The sequence below is a fragment of the Barbus barbus genome (genome assembly GCF_936440315.1).
Source record: "Barbus barbus genome assembly, chromosome: 18".
Taxonomy (NCBI): domain Eukaryota; kingdom Metazoa; phylum Chordata; class Actinopteri; order Cypriniformes; family Cyprinidae; genus Barbus; species Barbus barbus.
The window spans coordinates 9,165,699-9,182,605 of NC_136746.1; the positions used below are offsets into that span (position 1 = coordinate 9,165,699).

Sequence of the window (16,907 nt, forward strand, 5' to 3'; positions counted from 1 at the left end):
ATAATTCAGTCTGGCTCTGCTGACTAAGAGCACACATGTCGCTCTTCCCAGCATCCTCCTGGGCCCGTTCTGAAGGCAAGGCTCATTTTATCCCTGAAAGTTGCCCCAAAAGAGTGTGCAGGGCTGGGGAAATCATTTTCTAAGTCTCTCTGTGGTAACGTAAGGAATCTGCCACACAATGGGTTTTGCAGACTCGGCTGTCCTCTATATTTTTAGTTATATGAAAAAACATTTTTAAAAGATTATTTATTCATTTATTTTCACTGTCACTTACCATCTAAACATTTAACACAGGTGACTTCAGAAATTACACATTGTGTTTGTTCAGAAGCAATTTTAACATAAAATCTTGTAGGTTTCTTTCAAAGGTAATTTTTTATTTGTTTATTTTTAGACATAAAATCACTTAAGAAAGCATTGAGTAAGAAGGGTCTCTGTGGATATGGTTAAAGAAGATGAAAAAACAAAACAATCTAGTTCAGTAAAGGCCTGCTCACACCAAGGACAATAACTGTAACAATAATGATAATAATAACAATGAAGTTTTAATAAAGTCCACACCACAGCTGACACAGAGGAAAAAAATATCAAATTAGAACTTTGAGATAAATAATTCTCCAGCTGATGAATAATCAAAACTTGACACCCAGTACAGTAATTTAGTAAGCAATAAAATTAATATCAGCTCTAATGAATGTATTATATTAGTTAATTCACAGCATAGTTTGGGTCTTCTAAACATACAGCTGCCTTTTAAATTTTAGCATGAGGTTTCTCGCATAAGGATGAACATATTTGGGAACCATGGCATCTAAGATTAAAAAACCCTTCAGTGACATTTTGGATGAAAACATGAAACCTGATTAAAGATGTTTCTCGCAGTCCTGCCATGTGTAACTTGAATTTGCATTTAAAACATATTTTATGCAATGTGCATGCTTGAAATGTACATTAAAATTTAATATTTGATTCTGGTTCGTCCCAGAGCAACGTTAGTCCTTGTCTGATGGGCTCTGGGGAAGCATAACCCAACATAATACAACACCGCCCCTTACCGGACCACAGCAACACAACAGCGCATCTGAATTCTGATCTCTGACTGCCCTCTGTAGAACCAGCTCGGTCTAGCACAGATTGTGCAGACACTTAAACGCTATTGAAACAGGCCATTATCCCAGCCTTTCAGATCCTGCATTAACCAGAGATTCATATACAAAACCAAGCAGCTATATAGCAATCCTGACTCATAATGAACAGGGTTGATTTTTAAGTGCACCACTCAAGGGAACGCGTGAGGTTATTTTTCAAAGCGCACATTAGATTGAGTTCATTAGGCAACAGGAGAGGTGAAAATGAATGAAGATCAACACGCCATCGCGTAGAGACCAGGCGAAGAGACATTTTTACAGTAAGTATCAATCTCCCAGTCACCTGCAGCCGTCTGTGACGGATTATTTTTGCACGCTGCTCTCAATAACCCCCTCTTGGATGAGATTGATAATGCATTATATCCACATAATATTCGCTTATTGGTGCATTTAGCATGAATTGCATTGGCTGCGCTGTAATGTATTTCATATCATGAATGCAATGTTTTTAAATGAGAAGCAGCAGTAGCCTAAAGCCTGCCTCCATCGACAGTACGGTGGTACTGGCTGCTGTAGTTTTTCGCGGTGTCTCTCTCTCTCTCTGTAATTTTTTTTATTTTTTTATTTAAGGAACAGCAGAGGCTCAGCACACAAGGACAGAATAGGAATAAGACCAGGAACTGCTCCTTATTCGCGCCTATCAGAGGACAGATATATTTCGTACATGACGCATTTGTAGAGAACAAACAGGTAAATATTGGCACGAGATATTGAGTTGATAAGCGCGCGATGCATGCATGCGAATACGGCTCGAGCGCACTGTGCGCGACGCGCGCGACGAAACGACAGCGTTCGCGTTATAAAACACGAAGCTGAACGCTGCTCGCTTGCAGATGCGTTGATTAGAACAACAACGATCCAGTTGTGTCGCGTCGCGTTGAAACGCATCACTCGCTTGCGATGTTTTACTGTGTAAATCCAACGAGGTAAAAACAAAATGGGGGTGAGTGGATGTGGGAGGAGCGGGCTTAAAACCAAGATTATGAATTTGTGCACGACCGAATGTGTTTGGAATACAAACATGTCCGTGTTTTGTGTGCGTTTAACGGAAAAGCAGTGAAGTTGAGGCGAGGCCTTTGATCGTACGCTTTGAATCGCGGATTTGGCGATGGCCTTTTGATCACGTACCGCATCCTGACTGAATATAATGGTGTTAATGTGCTGTTGCTGGCAGGAGGAGGGTCTTTTGTAACATATTTGAGGCGAAACGGGGAGGAATCGCGCTCCGTGTTTATGAATGTCCGCTGTTTATCTTAAAACAAGCGCTGCGCCTTTAATTCTTGATGGCAGTGCAGACCCTGGGTCATGTTTGTGTAGTTCGTCAACTAAATAAACAAACAAATAAAAACTGTGTGTAATGTTCAACATAAATGAATACCTTATCGCATGCTGTGCTTATAAACGATTTTTATATGGGTAAATCTCATGAAATATGTGAAGAACGTGTCACATTTCATCCATCAAAAAAAATAATTAAAAAATTAATAACTAAGCTTTTATTATTATTGACCACCAATATGTACATTATCCTGCTAATTACATGGCTATTTACCAAATAAATATGACATAAACTACTGATTGGACAGTGAGAGAAACACAGAAACCGTATTAATTTATCAAAACGTATTAATCCGGAATCAAGGTTATAGTTTATATGGCTATTTTTCTCCAGTTTATGTCAGTCTCTCTGTATCTTACCTGTTTTTAACTTTTTTTTTATTTAACTTTTACCTGGGACACTTTTAACCATCAAAAAACCCCATTGACCATTAAAAAAACATGCTTATTATATAATTATAATTAATATATACATATAATAATAACGGCCCTTTTCCCATTTCCGGGTTTCTCAGCAGCGGAAGTAGTCATAGAAGAGCAGAGAATGGGAGAGTACCACAAATATATATTTTTTGCATTCCCATTTGCTCAAATAGCAAAAGAAAAACTCAGAAGAGAGAGCGATGTTAAATTTACAGTCTCTCTCATAGACGCTGCATTAGAAACACCCTCGCATTAGCGTTAACTAGTATTTTATTTTATTTTTGTAATTTGATAGAATACAAAGTATAGTGTTATAAATGTACATACATATTTTTTAAAAATCAAAATATAAAAAAACGTCCAAGGATTTACGATTCTGGTGACCGTTAAACGCGGGTCCATAATATTAGCAAGGCACAAAATACTTTTCATTGTCAGCATAGTACATAGCACAGAGTCTTCTTTAAAAGGCTATGCGATAGGCTGCAGGCATACCAACGCTATCTCACGGCAATGCGTACGTATTTTACGAGGTGGCTAATTCGTACCAATTCATACGACCTCACTCGTACGATTTAGTACGATTTGTCTAAACCCCAGTGACGAGTAGGTTTAAGGGCGGGGTTAGGTGTATCGTATGAATTTCGTACGAATTCGTACGGTCGTACGAATTAGCCACCTCGTAAAATATGTACGAATTGCCGTGAGATCGGGCTGGGCATACGCTAAATGTTTGCGTCAAAACTAAAGTATACTTTGAACTTAAGTGTTCATACCATTTTTTTTATTATTCACAAGATGGCGCCCAAGACTGCGTCTTGAATCACATACATTCTTCAGTAGGTACTTTAAGTAATTAGCTACTTTGTGAACGCTAAAATGTACACTCTATATAGCATAAGTGTAATTCTGAATAGTATGTAGTATGGCATACTACTTTTGTCGTGTACTGTTTTTTCTACTATGTAGTAGGGAAGTATGCGATTTCGGATGCAGCCCAATTGTTTTTTTTTTACTAAGAGCTGCACTAATTTTACAGTCACACTACAATTGCATGCAGATTTTCTCTGAATATTGAAACAACCAGGATATGACATCGCCCTCAGGATTTAGTTTTAATATAATACAACATACCGTACAACAAATATTAAAATTTTGAAGAGGTGTAGGCAAAAATATTCCATCTTCTCCACTTTCCCACAACACTGCAGCTTTGAAGTTTGTGGTGTTTGACTTTATCCAAGTGATCAATATGTGATAGTTTTTTGGTTATACATTTTCTCATTACGCAAATCGAGTTTGTGTCATCAAAAGTCTCTAAATTGTGGCCAACTTTTTAATGTGCCTTCGTATTACCTTTGTTCTCGTGCTAATTTAGTCATTGACATGGATAAGAGCGTGTCTGTGATTATCATCTGTTGAAGCAGATGGAGACTGTTGAGTTTACGTTCAGAGATGTTAATGAATGAATCATTTTGTCTTGATTCCTCTGTAGGTACTCCATCCAGTGGCACTGTGAGTCAAGAGGAGGTGGGTCACATGACTGAGGTTTTGATTACAAGGATAGTTACCTTGATCAAAAGATGACGATGGAAGAAACATTTGATTTGTCTCCACAGAAAAGGCAGGATGTCAGCCAGAGGAGGAAAGAAAAAGATCACCAAGCTGTCTCGTTCTGCCCGGGCAGGAGTCATTTTTCCTGTCGGGAGGATGATGCGTTACTTGCGCACAGGAACCCACAAGTATCGCATTGGCATGGGCGCCCCCGTCTACATGGCAGCTGTCATTGAGTACTTAGCAGGTGGGAATCCAGATTCTCCTTTGTTGTGGAATGAAATTATGTTTTACCAAAAAATCTATAGACCAGTTTCATGTAGACGTCACTCTCGGCTGCGTGCGCATTGTGGTGGCAGAAACACACGGTAACAAGCGGAGCGAAACGGGAAAAATCCACAGAATAAGAGATAAAATGTACTGTTGTGCCTTTGGATGTCAGAATCGGAATGCTAATCATTTTTATAGAATACTGTCGTCAAAAACGCCGTTTGAAGCTAAACGCAGACGTTTAAACGGACAGACTAATGAATGAAACCTGCTATGATTACTCTACTTTTAAAGCATAAATTTGATTTAAACAATTGGTCTACATAATATTCACATATACAGTTCATAGGAAACATATTATATTTGCCCTACAGTTACAGCATGAAATACTATTTAAACCTATAACATTTTAAATTTAGCGTTACGTATTTTGTCGCACAATTCTTTTTTGAGACGTTTTTTTCTCGCAAATGCAACTTTATATTTCGGATTTATAACTCGATTTAACTCAACAATAGCGAGTTTGTCCATTCTGAGGGGAAAGAAGCCAGATGTGTGGGATATAACTCAGAAGAGAGAGAATGTCGAGTTGATTTTTCTTATCAGAATTGTGAGATATAATCTCGGAATTGCGAGAATAAAGTCAGAATTTTGAAATATTTAAATTTTAACGCTGCTGCCATTGCCAGACAAAAAAAAAAAAAAAAACGACGACAGCTGTGGTTAAACGAGATAAAACGAGCGGACTGGACAGAAACGATCATCAAAAAAGCTCGCGCACACTTAGCGCACACTTATCAGAAATGGTTCAATAAAGTATTGTCTTTTGTTGTTATGGGTGCGTCTAAAGATTTCTTATGGATCTCAGTACTATGTCGTGTATGAAATAATGTCTGTGTGCATGTGTGTAAAACAACAAACTGACGATAATACGCTTAATCATGTGTCATTGTATATACATTATTATGAGTAATTGTGGCTGGAATAATAATGTAGCTATAAAAATAGTTGCCCGCTGAAATTGAAATATATATTACATCTTCATGACTAGATACATGGTGAGTTTGTCTTAACTGTACACGTTAGATGTGAGTCACTGTTAGATGTGAGGGAATCCTGTCAGATCGTCCATCCTTTTGAGTGAGTACAGGCAAAGTCTCTTTAAGGGTGTTCTATAGTCTTTGGTACAGGTCGGCCAATTTCATCCGTTAAAGTTAACCTTCTCAAAAAACGCGGTCCTGGACAGTATACAGCCCTTACATATGCAGGTAAAATCTGAATGTCTCAAGTTATTGTTTAAAAAGCAAGCTAACAGACTTCATAGCGTTAGTGAAGAGGTCAGCCACCACCTAAGCTCCGCCCACAGAAAAACGTCACAATGTTTACTAACATGAAAGGGGTCTATTGTCATTATGCAATCGTTTAACTATATTACAGTTTTGAGAGTCTTGCACTGATGTTTTTGTAGCTGAGATCTTGGAGTTGGCTGGAAACGCAGCAAGAGACAACAAGAAGGGGAGAATCACTCCAAGACACATCAAGCTGGCTGTGGCCAACGATGAAGAACTCAACCAGGTAATGAATTACATGTTAAATAGACTGAGGTCGGGTAGGGTTAATGTTTAGCACACTCTTTGTGTCCAAAAACAACTTGCAGTGCGCTGCTTTTTTTGCTGAAGGCTACCATGGCACCTTTGCTTGAGTAGTCCACTTTTATACTAGTTAGGCTACACAACCTTATTATATCCACTACTGGTCAAATGTTTTTGAAAGGTCTCTTATGCTCACCAAAGCTGCATTCATTTGATCAAAAATACAGTAAAAAGACTAATATTGTGAAATATTATTGGTTAAAACTGTTAAAAAATAAATTCAAATAGAAAACAGTTGTTTTTCTATATTATTGATTAGTTGCTCAGAGGGGTGACCATATCAAATGGTGGCGTTCTGCCTCGCATCCATCCTGAGCTGCTCTCCAAGAAGAGAGGAGGCAGGGTGAAGGTGGAGACTCAGGTGACCGTTCCAGAGAAGAGGGTGAACCGGAAACCCATCAAGAAACCCAGCAAAAAGAGCAAAGGAAAACCAGGCCGCAAACCCAAAGTGCGTGCAGTGTCATACATATGTTGCTCTGGAACCATGTTTGTCTGTGAGAATACTAATAATGTTTCTTTCATGCAGAAAAGCACAGAGAATGACAAAGAGGCAGATGCCAACACAACACTGGAAGACGGACCAGGAGAGGGATTTACTATTCTCTCTGCGAAAAGCTTGTTCCTTGGACAAAAGGTGGAAATAGCTGTGCTTATCACACATTACCAAAGAATTCGTTATTTTTTCGACTTATTTTAACACTTAGAGCGCACATTATAAAGTTTATATACCTTCGAATGCAAAAAAAGATTTAATAATTTACCTACATATATTTTTCACTTTTCATTTTTACAGTCTTGGGTTAAACAATTGAATAGTTGAATCAGGTTTTTGATTCATTGCGACTGATATTTTGAACAGAATCACTGAAATAAATAGAACTTAAAATAAACATTCATACAGTTACACAGAATCTTTAAACGACTACAGTGATTAAGACGAGGGACTGGATTCTCAACGCTATCAAAGTAAATGATATTAGCCTTGGCGACCCCTAAATGGAATCAACTAATAATCATATTTGCCCCGCAAGTCAACCTTCAAAATCATCACAATATTTACAGATTGGATTCATTTTATATTGGCAGTAAAATCGTGTATTGTGAATATATATTTTATGGTAACAGTGCTAATACACTGGTGATTTAAAACTTAATGCAATAATGAGTTACTGTGGTTTGTTTATCAGCTGTCCCTTACAGAGAGTGAAATCAGCAAAATCGGCACGATCAAAGTGGAGGGAATCATCAATCCCACAAACGCAGAGATTGATCTGAAAGAGGGCATCGGTCAGTGCATTACGCTGCTTTTAGCTACTATTAAATTATTGTCAATTACATTCGCTAGATGGTAAAATGCTAGATTTGTGTAGCAAGTGTCAGTTTGCCTGTATATTGAAATATGTGGCAAAAGCTCATTTATTTTCTGTGCTGTAACACAGGTAACGCTCTGGAGAAAGCAGGAGGAAAAGATTTCCTAGAGACCATCAAGGAGCTGAGAAAAAGCCAGGGTCCTTTGGAGGTTGCATCAGGTTGAAGTCTCACACATTTCTTGACACAAGCTGACAGAAAGCAGACTCGAATTAGTGTGTGCGCTCTAGCAATGTTCAAAGGGGCAGGAAATGACCTTGTTAAATATTTTAATATAGAAAAAAAGTACAGCCGTCACGGAAAACTAGTGATACCAGGGATTTTTAGGATCATTTACGTGCATGAAAAAGGAAATGAGTGAAATCTTCAGTAGTAATTGGAGACATTTGTACACTAAGAAGTGTACTACAGAGATTGTTACCTGACATACCATGGAAAATCAGCCCAAAACAAGGACTCATTTCCCTCAGTCCGTTGATTCTTTGATCAAAAGGTGTGGAAGCTTTAAAAGTAAAACAAGAAAGCGGGAAGAAATTCCCTGTAGTTACTGAAGTAAGACATTTCTGTGTGTTGCTGCTGTTGTGACGGGAGCGTTTCTTATTCCCTCTGCAGTGGCTGTGAGCCAAGCCAATGGGATGGCAGCACGTTTCATCATCCATTGTCACGTTCCTCAGTGGGGTTCAGAGAAGTGTGAAGATCAGCTCGAGAAAACAGTCAAGAACTGTCTGTCTGCTGCCGAGGAGAAGAAGCTGAAGTCGGTGGCCTTCCCTTCGCTACCCGCCGGACGGTGAGCATCACAATCATGGATGGTGAACTAGATTTGAAGTTCATACACTGCATGCCTGTTTCGATGCAAATGTGGCGCAAAATAGTTTTTAGAAACCAGAAATTACTCACCTCTTTGATTTTTGTTCCCTCAGAAATGGTTTCCCAAAGCAGACAGCAGCCCAGCTAATACTGAAGGCCATTTCGAACCATTTTGTCTCCGCAACCACCTCCTCCCTGAAGAACATTTACTTTGTTCTGTTTGACAGCGAGAGCATTGGGATATACCTGCAGGAGATGGCAAAGATGGACGCCAAGTGATGTTGAGTTGTGGGTTTGATTTCTTTTGAAAGTGTAACGCCTCGATGCAGCTCTGTTTTAGCTTTGCTTTGACTGGTTTTGTCGGCCTCGACGTCGTGGGAAGGTGAAACGAGTTGAACGTGAGCTTTAGCGGAGAGTGCATCCTGGCTACTAGGAGCGTACTAAGTGGAGTGTAGTGCAGCTTGGTGAAAGATGTTGTAGGTATATGTTTTTGACAACAGATTATTGGAAGGTGTTTAAACAAGGGTATTTGTGAGTGATGTACTGTACACATTTATGTTTCACTGTTCTCCTTTAAAGAAAAGACATTCATTTAGACTAGATCAACTTAATCTTCATTGTTTGCCATTTTTATCCTTAGAATGACTTTGTTTTTACATTCCATGTTCAGAGTTGAACTTTTGACTGTTGTTTTTGGCTAGATATCATGTGTGGTTTCTGACCGTTTTGGGTAATTAAGAAAAAAAGTGTTTCTTGTTCTGCTTTGAAATAAAAAATGTTTTACACCTCACTCTCTTTTTCCATACAAGTTTGCATTCACACACAACTTCACCCAAAAATTAATTAATTTGCTCATCCTCGTGTCGTGCAAAAAAGTTTGGCTTTCTTTCTTCTGCAGAACATTAAAGATATCTTGAATTATGGCAACCAAACACTTTCGGTTCCCTTCGCTTCCATTGTATGGACCAAAAACACTGTGTTTTCCACAGAAGAACGTCATACAGGTTTGGAATGACATGAAGGTGAGGACAAGATGACAATTTAATTCCTTTCAATTTTCAAAACTTTTCAGCATTCATTCAGTCACGTTCTTCCAAATCCCCATTTTCTCTATTTAAATTATGTCTGGTTACTGGGCATGCGCACATCAATACAGCGGAATTGTCGTCACACTGTGTACAATTACTATTTTTACTATTATTGCAAGGGGTAGGTGTAGATGTTAATAAAACACAATCTAGGTAGAAAATTAAATTTAATTGTTAGTGTCTGGTCGGAGCTGTATCCCTTCTAGCCACAACCGTAAAACTGTTTGTACAAACCAGTGTATTCACATTTAGGATAATACATTAAAATAATATAGTAAGACACCAGTTTGCAATAACAAGCATTTACTCCGCTCTTACGGGAAAAATAAGGTGGATAGGAATAGAATTAAATGCAAGTTGTGAACTGCTGAAAAAGTTCCCTTTGCTGGAAACTCTAATCTCATTTTGTCTGATGTTTCTCAAAAGGTCATGACAAGGATTACTTTCGCTTTTTTAATGAGTTTGGCGGTATAAATCAACCTCCAATGTAGATCAAAGGGATAGTCTGCACAAAAATGGAAATTGTCATCGTTCATTCACACTCATGTCATTCCAAACCAGACTTTGCAGGTAACCAAACCGTTTTTGTTACTATTGATTTCCACTGTATGGCCAACAAAAAATTAAATAAATAAAAAACATTTTGCATGAGGGTGAATGAATAGAATTTAATTTTTGGTCGAACTTCATTCTCCTCTTTGGGTCTTAGCCTCCTAAATTATTCTAATTAAATAAAGCAATAAAACAATTGACATGTAAGAGAAAAAAACAATGACAGCATTAGGATATTTTACCATATATTTATTACATTGTAAAAAGTACATGAACTTTTATTCATATATATATACAGATTACTTTCATTGAATGACCTGTTGACTACAGAATTAGTTCCTGATGTATCTAAGAATGCAGTACAACAAGTGCACATACAAAGAAAACGGCCATCTGTCCACAGCCACCTCTTAGGTTTGTTATGGTGTGATCACTGATCTGTTGTCACTGCAGTGACAATCTACATTAATTTACAGCATCATTCCTCAATGAACCTACAGTCTCGGTACTGATCCAAACAGCATAAGTCTCAGGCCAAACGCTGATCGCTAAACGCACTTGAGCTGCTCGTGGGTGGTCTTGGCTGGTGGAAGGAGGCGCAGGTCTGAGAGCTATTATATTTCTATATTAGTGAATTTTATAGCTCTCTTCTGAGATCTACTTCTCATGAATCATTTATTAATTCATATCAAACTAAAAGTGGTCTGTAAACGTCCAGAGCCGAGATCACCACAATAAAGGGATACAGATAATAGAAAGAAACATATTTGGAAGAAATTATGTATTTTACAAGAGAAATTCTTGAAGGGGTAAGCTACAAAGAGCAGAAGTGCCTCAGTTCGTTTAGTTGAAAACATCAGCAAGGTGTCTGGAATGTTGTAGAGATGCACGATAATTACGTGATGTCATCAAAACAAGCCATATTTCATTGTTTTTAACCAAAGAGCTGGACTTAAAGGGACAGTTCACCCAAAATAAACATTCGGACATAATTTATTCACGCTCATGTTGTTCCAAACCTGAAAGACTTTCCTCTTCCTGTGGATCATCAAAGATGTTTAATGTTTTGGTCCATACTATAGAAAGTCAATTGGTGACAATGTTGTTTGGTTTCCATCTTTCTACAGAAGGTCCACAGAAGAAAGACATTCATACAGATTTGAAGTAACGTGAGGGTGAGTAAATGATGACAGAATTTTAATGTTTGGGTGAACTACGCTTTTAATTTTCTCACTAATCAACCATGAATGGCAAACATTATGTGGCTACATCTTTGACTGTTTCCTCTGGAGCAATTTACGGCAAAACTATATAATTAAAGTGTAAAAGCCACAATAAGAAACAAAATGAATTGTCAAAATAAATTATGTTTTCTTCATCATACTGTACAGTTTTATTTAGCTGGAGCAGTGATAAAAGCTTCAACGTTAATGTAGTTTTTTTGTACGGTTTCTTTAGCTGGACCCAGTGTGCGGTACACACTACCCATCAGCCACTCTCTGTGATCCCTGCCTGAGTAACATCTGAGTACTGATACATTAAAATCTGCTCTGACAGGTGCAGTTAACCTAACCGACCGAAATCCAGTCCCATCAATAATGATCTGTCCTCCAGAGTGGCACCTTCCTGTTTTGAATAAATACGATCATCTATGTAACATCTCTAACCGAAGGACATTCAAATCCGAGCGGTTTGGGAGTTGCTTTGATGTTTGAAAAGCGGAGAGGCAACCATGCATGTCAATGTCCTCTCACGCACTTTTGTTCCAGGTGCTGCTGTTACATAATTTAATAGTGTGGGCTACAGTGAGTGCACACGTGCAGGAGAACAGCCAAATCAGATGCTTCTCCTTCAGATGTGGCGGCACTCTTTGGGCTGATGTTTGAGGGGCGGGTCAGTCGGTGGTGGGCCGAGGCAGCAGGGGCACGGGTGAGGTAGCCTCTATGAGAGCTGGGTTCAGAATGATTGGCAGGGACATCGGCGTGACGCCCACTTGCAGCGGAGAGGCGAGGGGCTGCAGGATGAGCGGAGACTGGCCCAGAGGCGGCGGCGGGGACGCAGGAGGACTCATCTTTGCTGGAGTGGGCATCGGAGGTGTTGAGGGAGGAACTGGAGATGATCTGTTTGATCCTGCACAGAGGAAAGAAAGCAGAAAATTCACAATTTTGACAATTTTCACTGAGAATTTTTTTTTGTTGATAAAATAGAAACTATGAATTGGTGTGACAGTAAAAACTATTGTAAATAAATTATGTTCTTTAGAATTTAATCAATTAAAGAGTCATAAATGCATCCATTTCCACATAACCAAACATCCAATTATTTTAAATAATTATTAATTTTTTTAAAGAAGTCTTTAAAAAACCAAGGCTCACCAAGGCTGCATATATTTGCTCAAATATAGTAAAAAAAAACAAAAAAAACTGTAATATTGTAAAATATTATTGCAATTTGAAATAACTGTTTTGTTTTGGAGTATATTGTAAAATGTAATGTATTTCTGTAATGAAAAGCTGAATTTTCAGCATCATTAGTTCAGTTTTCAGTCACATGATCCTTCAGAAATTATTTGAATATGCTGATTTGCTGCTAAAGAAACATTTCTTATCATCAATGTTAAGCAAACTGAATTTTGTGCATTCAAAAGTTTGGAATAAAAAAGAAAATATTTTATTTATTTAGTTTTTATTTAAAACTATTTTATTTGGCAAGAATGCATTCAATTGATTAAATGTGCCAGTAAAGACATTAATAATACTACAAAAAAATGGAAAACAATAGAAAATAAAATAATAAATCTATTTTAAAAAGTACACAGTAAAAAAATAATAATAATAAAAAAAAATTAAAATGCTAAAAGGTTCATAATCATTACTGATACAGGAATACTAATAATAATTGAGCACCCAATCATCATATTAGAATATTTCTGAAGGATCATGTGACACTGGAGACTGGAGTAATGATGCTGAAAATTCTTTGCACCACAGGATAAATTATATTTTAAAATATATTCAAATATAAAACAGATATTTACAGATAAACAGATATTGAGTGCTTAGAAAAAGCAGAAAAGCGCTATATAAATGTAATGAATTATTATTATTACATTTTAAAATATATTATAATAGAAAAGATGTTATTTGTTATTTGATAAATGTTGTATGTTATTATACAATTTCAGAATATCACTGTTTATACTGTATTTTTGATAAAAATAAATATAGCTTTAGTGAAAACTATACCCATAGTAACGTTATACAACCGTTATGTCAAATGTGTTTAAATGATGCTTACGATCACCGTTGGCACTAGGTGTGGGCGTATCCTGAGGTGACACGGGTCTGCTGGGGATGTTTGGCTCTGCGGAGGCAGCTGGCACTGATGAGGGGGCTGGCATAGGAGGAGAGGCTGGGGTAGCGGCAGCAGGCGGTGAGACATGCTCCAAAGGAACATTACATACAGGTTCTGTACAAAAAAACAAGCAAAATAAAAAAAAAAAAAAAGGGGATTTCAGCTAACAAAATCCAAACCTGTGTTGTACATGGTTGAACTCAAATGTTAAATGCGAGTATTGTGTTTGAGTGCTCAGTACCTGGAATGACAGCCTGTTTGAAGAGCTCCTCCTTCAGACGGGGCAGGAAACAGTCAATTCTCTCCCAGGTGATTTCCCACAAATCTGAGTAGCCTGTACGGGAGTCTGCGCTGTGAAAGATCCCTGCTGTGTCCATCACCAGCAGCATGTTCTTCAGAGACTCAGGGATGGCCTCCAGCTGTGCACCAAAGTCACACACAAGAGACTCATCAGCGCTCAAGATTTAATAACTTTTTTGCTGTAAATCTATGAACATCTTATCTAGGAGTGATTGATAGCAAAATAACATCACGATTTATTTCAGACAGGAACACTATTCACAATCTTATTAGTCTACACTGTATGATTTTTCATATACATTGATTCTTATTAAACTCAAAAAGTTGTCAGTGATTTTTTCGTTTGTCTTTTGTTGTTTAATTAATATTAATGCAGTCATATTAGCAGCTGCTGTCACTTTAAGACCCAATGCACAAATCCAATATAAAGCCACGCATCTGAGTTTCTCCCAACTCTTTACGTTCATTTAAGACACAACTGTGTTTGCGTGAACCTTGAGTGTGGTTGACAAAATACTGTTTGTTTTTGACAGTTTAAGCGCAATAAGATGTGAAAGAAATTTTGGCAGCATTTTTGAAATCCCAAGTAGTTCCAAATGTATTTCTTTCTTATATGAAACAAGAAAATGCTAAAAAGAATTTTCAGTTGCTGTTTTCTACAAATTAAAAATAGATTATGTTTACTGTCAAGCTTCAGAAAAGAAGCTCTGCAGAATATGCACTATTTTCCAAATCAATACTATACTTTTGTGTGAGGAATACACTGAAATCTTAGTCATTGTTAATATAATACAGGTTTGAGATGACATGAAGGTAAAATGATGAGAACATGTTGGGGTGTATAATTTCCTTTAATTCAATACAGGTAATTCTCGCTATCCGAGAGCATCTTACCAGAAGGTCGCTGGAGCCAGCGTGCATGTACTTGTCCATGAAGTCTAAAATGGTGAGCCAGAGGGCGGTAAATGTGGGAAGAGAGAGCAGAGGAGAGAGATGCTGCAGGAACACCTGAGGAGACAAAGACACTTACAATCACTCTTTAAATAAGGTTGAAGTTATTGGGATTAATGAGCAAAGTCGTCCAAGGCCAGACCTTAGAAAGCAATGTGCAGGCCCTCATCCTGGTCTCCTCCATGCCTCCCACATCAGCTGGACTGATGTTGTCTAGGAGTTTTGTCAGCAGAGGAAACAGGACCTGAAAAAAAGACAGAAATCACCATCATTTCTCAGTTTTACATAGTTTCGTAAAAATGAAAATGCATGTTAAATTAACACTATATAGCCAAACAGAACTAGTTTACCTTGTTGAAGCAGGACTCCCACTCCACTGCATCCAAAGCTTGTAGATCATGTACAAGAAGTGCCCTTTGTAGGTAGGTGAGAGCTTGCATACGGACTTGCCTCCGTGCATCACAGCACAACCAAGCCATACCTGCAAGGACAAAACGCACAAGTTATAGAGCATCTCTGAACATACACCTCCATAAAAGCGATAGTTCACCCAAAAGTGAAAATTCTATCATTTACTTTCTTACTTGTAAGACTTTCGTTAATCTTCAGAACACAAATGAAGATGATTATAATGAAATCTAAAAGATGTCTGTCCTTTCATTGACAGTCTATGCAACTACCACTTTGACACTCCACAAAGTTCATAAAGAGATTGTAAAACTAATCTATATGAATTCAGACAAAAAATCATTGTATATAATAAACAGACTTAATTTAGGCTTTTTAAAAAAATTGATTTGGCATTTTTGCCTTTTTTTGACAGGAAGCGAAGTGGGAGAGAGAGGGGGGACAGGAACAGGAAAGGTCCACGAGCCGGGACTCAAACACAGGACGCCCGAAGCACAATGGTGCTACAGGTCGATGCTTTAGGCTTTTATTCACATATAAACTTTAATCAATGCACAGTGATTGGGTCTCTTCAGTTTCAATTCATATAGGTGAGTTTAACAATCTCTATTCATTTTTTTGAAGCATCAAAGGGGCAGTTATGTAACTGTCAATGGAGGGACAAATATTTAAGATTTTATTAAAAATGTCTTTTGTGTTTTTAAGACGAATGAAAGTCTTACGGTTTGGAACGACATGAGGGAGAGTATAACAGTTTTCATTTGTGGGTGAACTTTCTCTTTAATGCATTTAATATAACATCAGATATAACAAATTAAATTATCACTTATTTTACAACAAAATCTTTTTTGTTATTCTAAACATTTGTAATTGACACCAAGGCTTGCTAATATACTTTTAGGCTAGTCTCTGACCTTGAAGCAGAGGACACCAGCAGCTGGACCATAGTGTTTGAGAGTCGGCCTCGATCTTTCTGCCAGCATCCTCTAGATGGCGCTGTTCCTCTGCCCACGAGCTGTAGATGCCAGCTGCTCGCGTGTGCAGTGTATGCATCAGGTCTAACAACTATATGGGCAAACAGGCCGTTTTAATAATCACTGAACACTCAGGGGCATATCTGTTGTATTAAATGAATATTTGCTCATCTAACAGACTCACTTTCATCTTATTAATAGGGACAATAGAAGTGATTGTTATACAACCACTACTGAGACATGACAGGGAAACAGGTGGAAAGAACATGGCAAAAGACAAAAAAAATCATGCTATACATTTGATACTATGTTCAGACATCATGATATTGTTTTTATGTGCACTATTCAGGTTATGAATATGGGTAAGCAAGCTTCCCTGGGCAAACATCACAAAGACATGTCGGGTCATATTGCAACAGAAAAACAAATAAGGCTAGATTTGAATAATTAAATTTTTTTGTAATATGCCTTTTTTAAATTACAATTAAGGGCATATTTCTATCGATATTTAAATGGCAAAAAAAGTCATTACTGTGATAAAGCAATAAAAAAATAATCTTGGTCAAAGTTGATTATTTGTAACAGCAATACAACATACTACTATGATAATTGGATTTTCCAAATGTACTTCACATATTTAAATACATTTTTTTCTGCATTACTGTAATAAAATTAGATTTTGTAAGCAAGAAACTAAGAATTAGAAGGAGGTGTGAAAAG

At 37.6% G+C, this 16,907-nt stretch overlaps 2 protein-coding genes across 13 annotated transcripts in view; one reads left to right on the forward strand and one right to left on the reverse strand.

Moving 5' to 3' along the window:
* The first annotated feature begins 1,074 nt into the window (after nt 1-1,074).
* On the forward strand, nt 1,075-9,345 carry LOC306884754 (core histone macro-H2A.2-like). Of its 8 annotated transcripts, none has more exons than XM_079440932.1 (11): nt 1,075-1,408; nt 1,719-1,838; nt 4,405-4,439; nt 4,529-4,710; nt 6,202-6,308; nt 6,645-6,833; nt 6,912-7,019; nt 7,573-7,672; nt 7,825-7,914; nt 8,366-8,540; nt 8,674-9,345. In XM_079440932.1, the coding sequence occupies exons 4-11, from the start codon at nt 4,539-4,541 to the stop codon at nt 8,837-8,839; spliced, it is 1,107 nt and encodes a 368-aa protein (XP_079297058.1). In that variant the 5' UTR covers nt 1,075-1,408; nt 1,719-1,838; nt 4,405-4,439; nt 4,529-4,538; the 3' UTR covers nt 8,840-9,345. The 8 variants fall into 8 exon arrangements, with proteins under 8 accessions (XP_079297058.1, XP_079297059.1, XP_079297063.1 ...); XM_079440933.1 differs by having other exon boundaries at nt 1,075-1,389; XM_079440937.1 differs by lacking the exon at nt 1,719-1,838 and having other exon boundaries at nt 1,080-1,408.
* A 1,085-nt stretch (nt 9,346-10,430) lies between these two features.
* LOC306884628 (Golgi-specific brefeldin A-resistance guanine nucleotide exchange factor 1-like) overlaps nt 10,431-16,907 on the reverse strand; it is an 85,964-nt gene continuing 79,487 nt past the window's right edge. For 3 of the 5 annotated variants that reach the window (XM_079440674.1, XM_079440673.1, XM_079440671.1), the window contains exons 34-40: nt 16,128-16,278; nt 15,156-15,286; nt 14,948-15,049; nt 14,749-14,862; nt 13,796-13,973; nt 13,498-13,668; nt 10,431-12,330 (exon numbers count right to left, since the gene is read on the reverse strand). In XM_079440674.1, coding sequence (XP_079296800.1) covers nt 12,095-12,330; nt 13,498-13,668; nt 13,796-13,973; nt 14,749-14,862; nt 14,948-15,049; nt 15,156-15,286; nt 16,128-16,278 — 1,083 coding nt within the window. In that variant the 3' untranslated portion in view covers nt 10,431-12,094. The remainder of the gene's footprint in view (nt 12,331-13,497; nt 13,669-13,795; nt 13,974-14,748; nt 14,863-14,947; nt 15,050-15,155; nt 15,287-16,127; nt 16,279-16,907) is intronic. The other 2 variants (XM_079440672.1, XM_079440675.1) reach the window with 2 other exon arrangements.

What these genes read in the sequence shown, in the direction of transcription:
- LOC306884754 (XM_079440932.1), top strand. Translation starts at nt 4,539, where the DNA reads ATGTCAGCCAGAGGAGGAAAGAAAAAGATCACCAAGCTGTCTCGTTCT. An exon ending in TGTCATTGAGTACTTAGCAG is followed by an intron (nt 4,711 to 6,201) that starts GTGGGAATCCAG and finishes ATGTTTTTGTAG; the next exon opens with CTGAGATCTTGGAGTTGGCT. An exon ending in GCTTGTTCCTTGGACAAAAG is followed by an intron (nt 7,020 to 7,572) that starts GTGGAAATAGCT and finishes TTTGTTTATCAG; the next exon opens with CTGTCCCTTACAGAGAGTGA.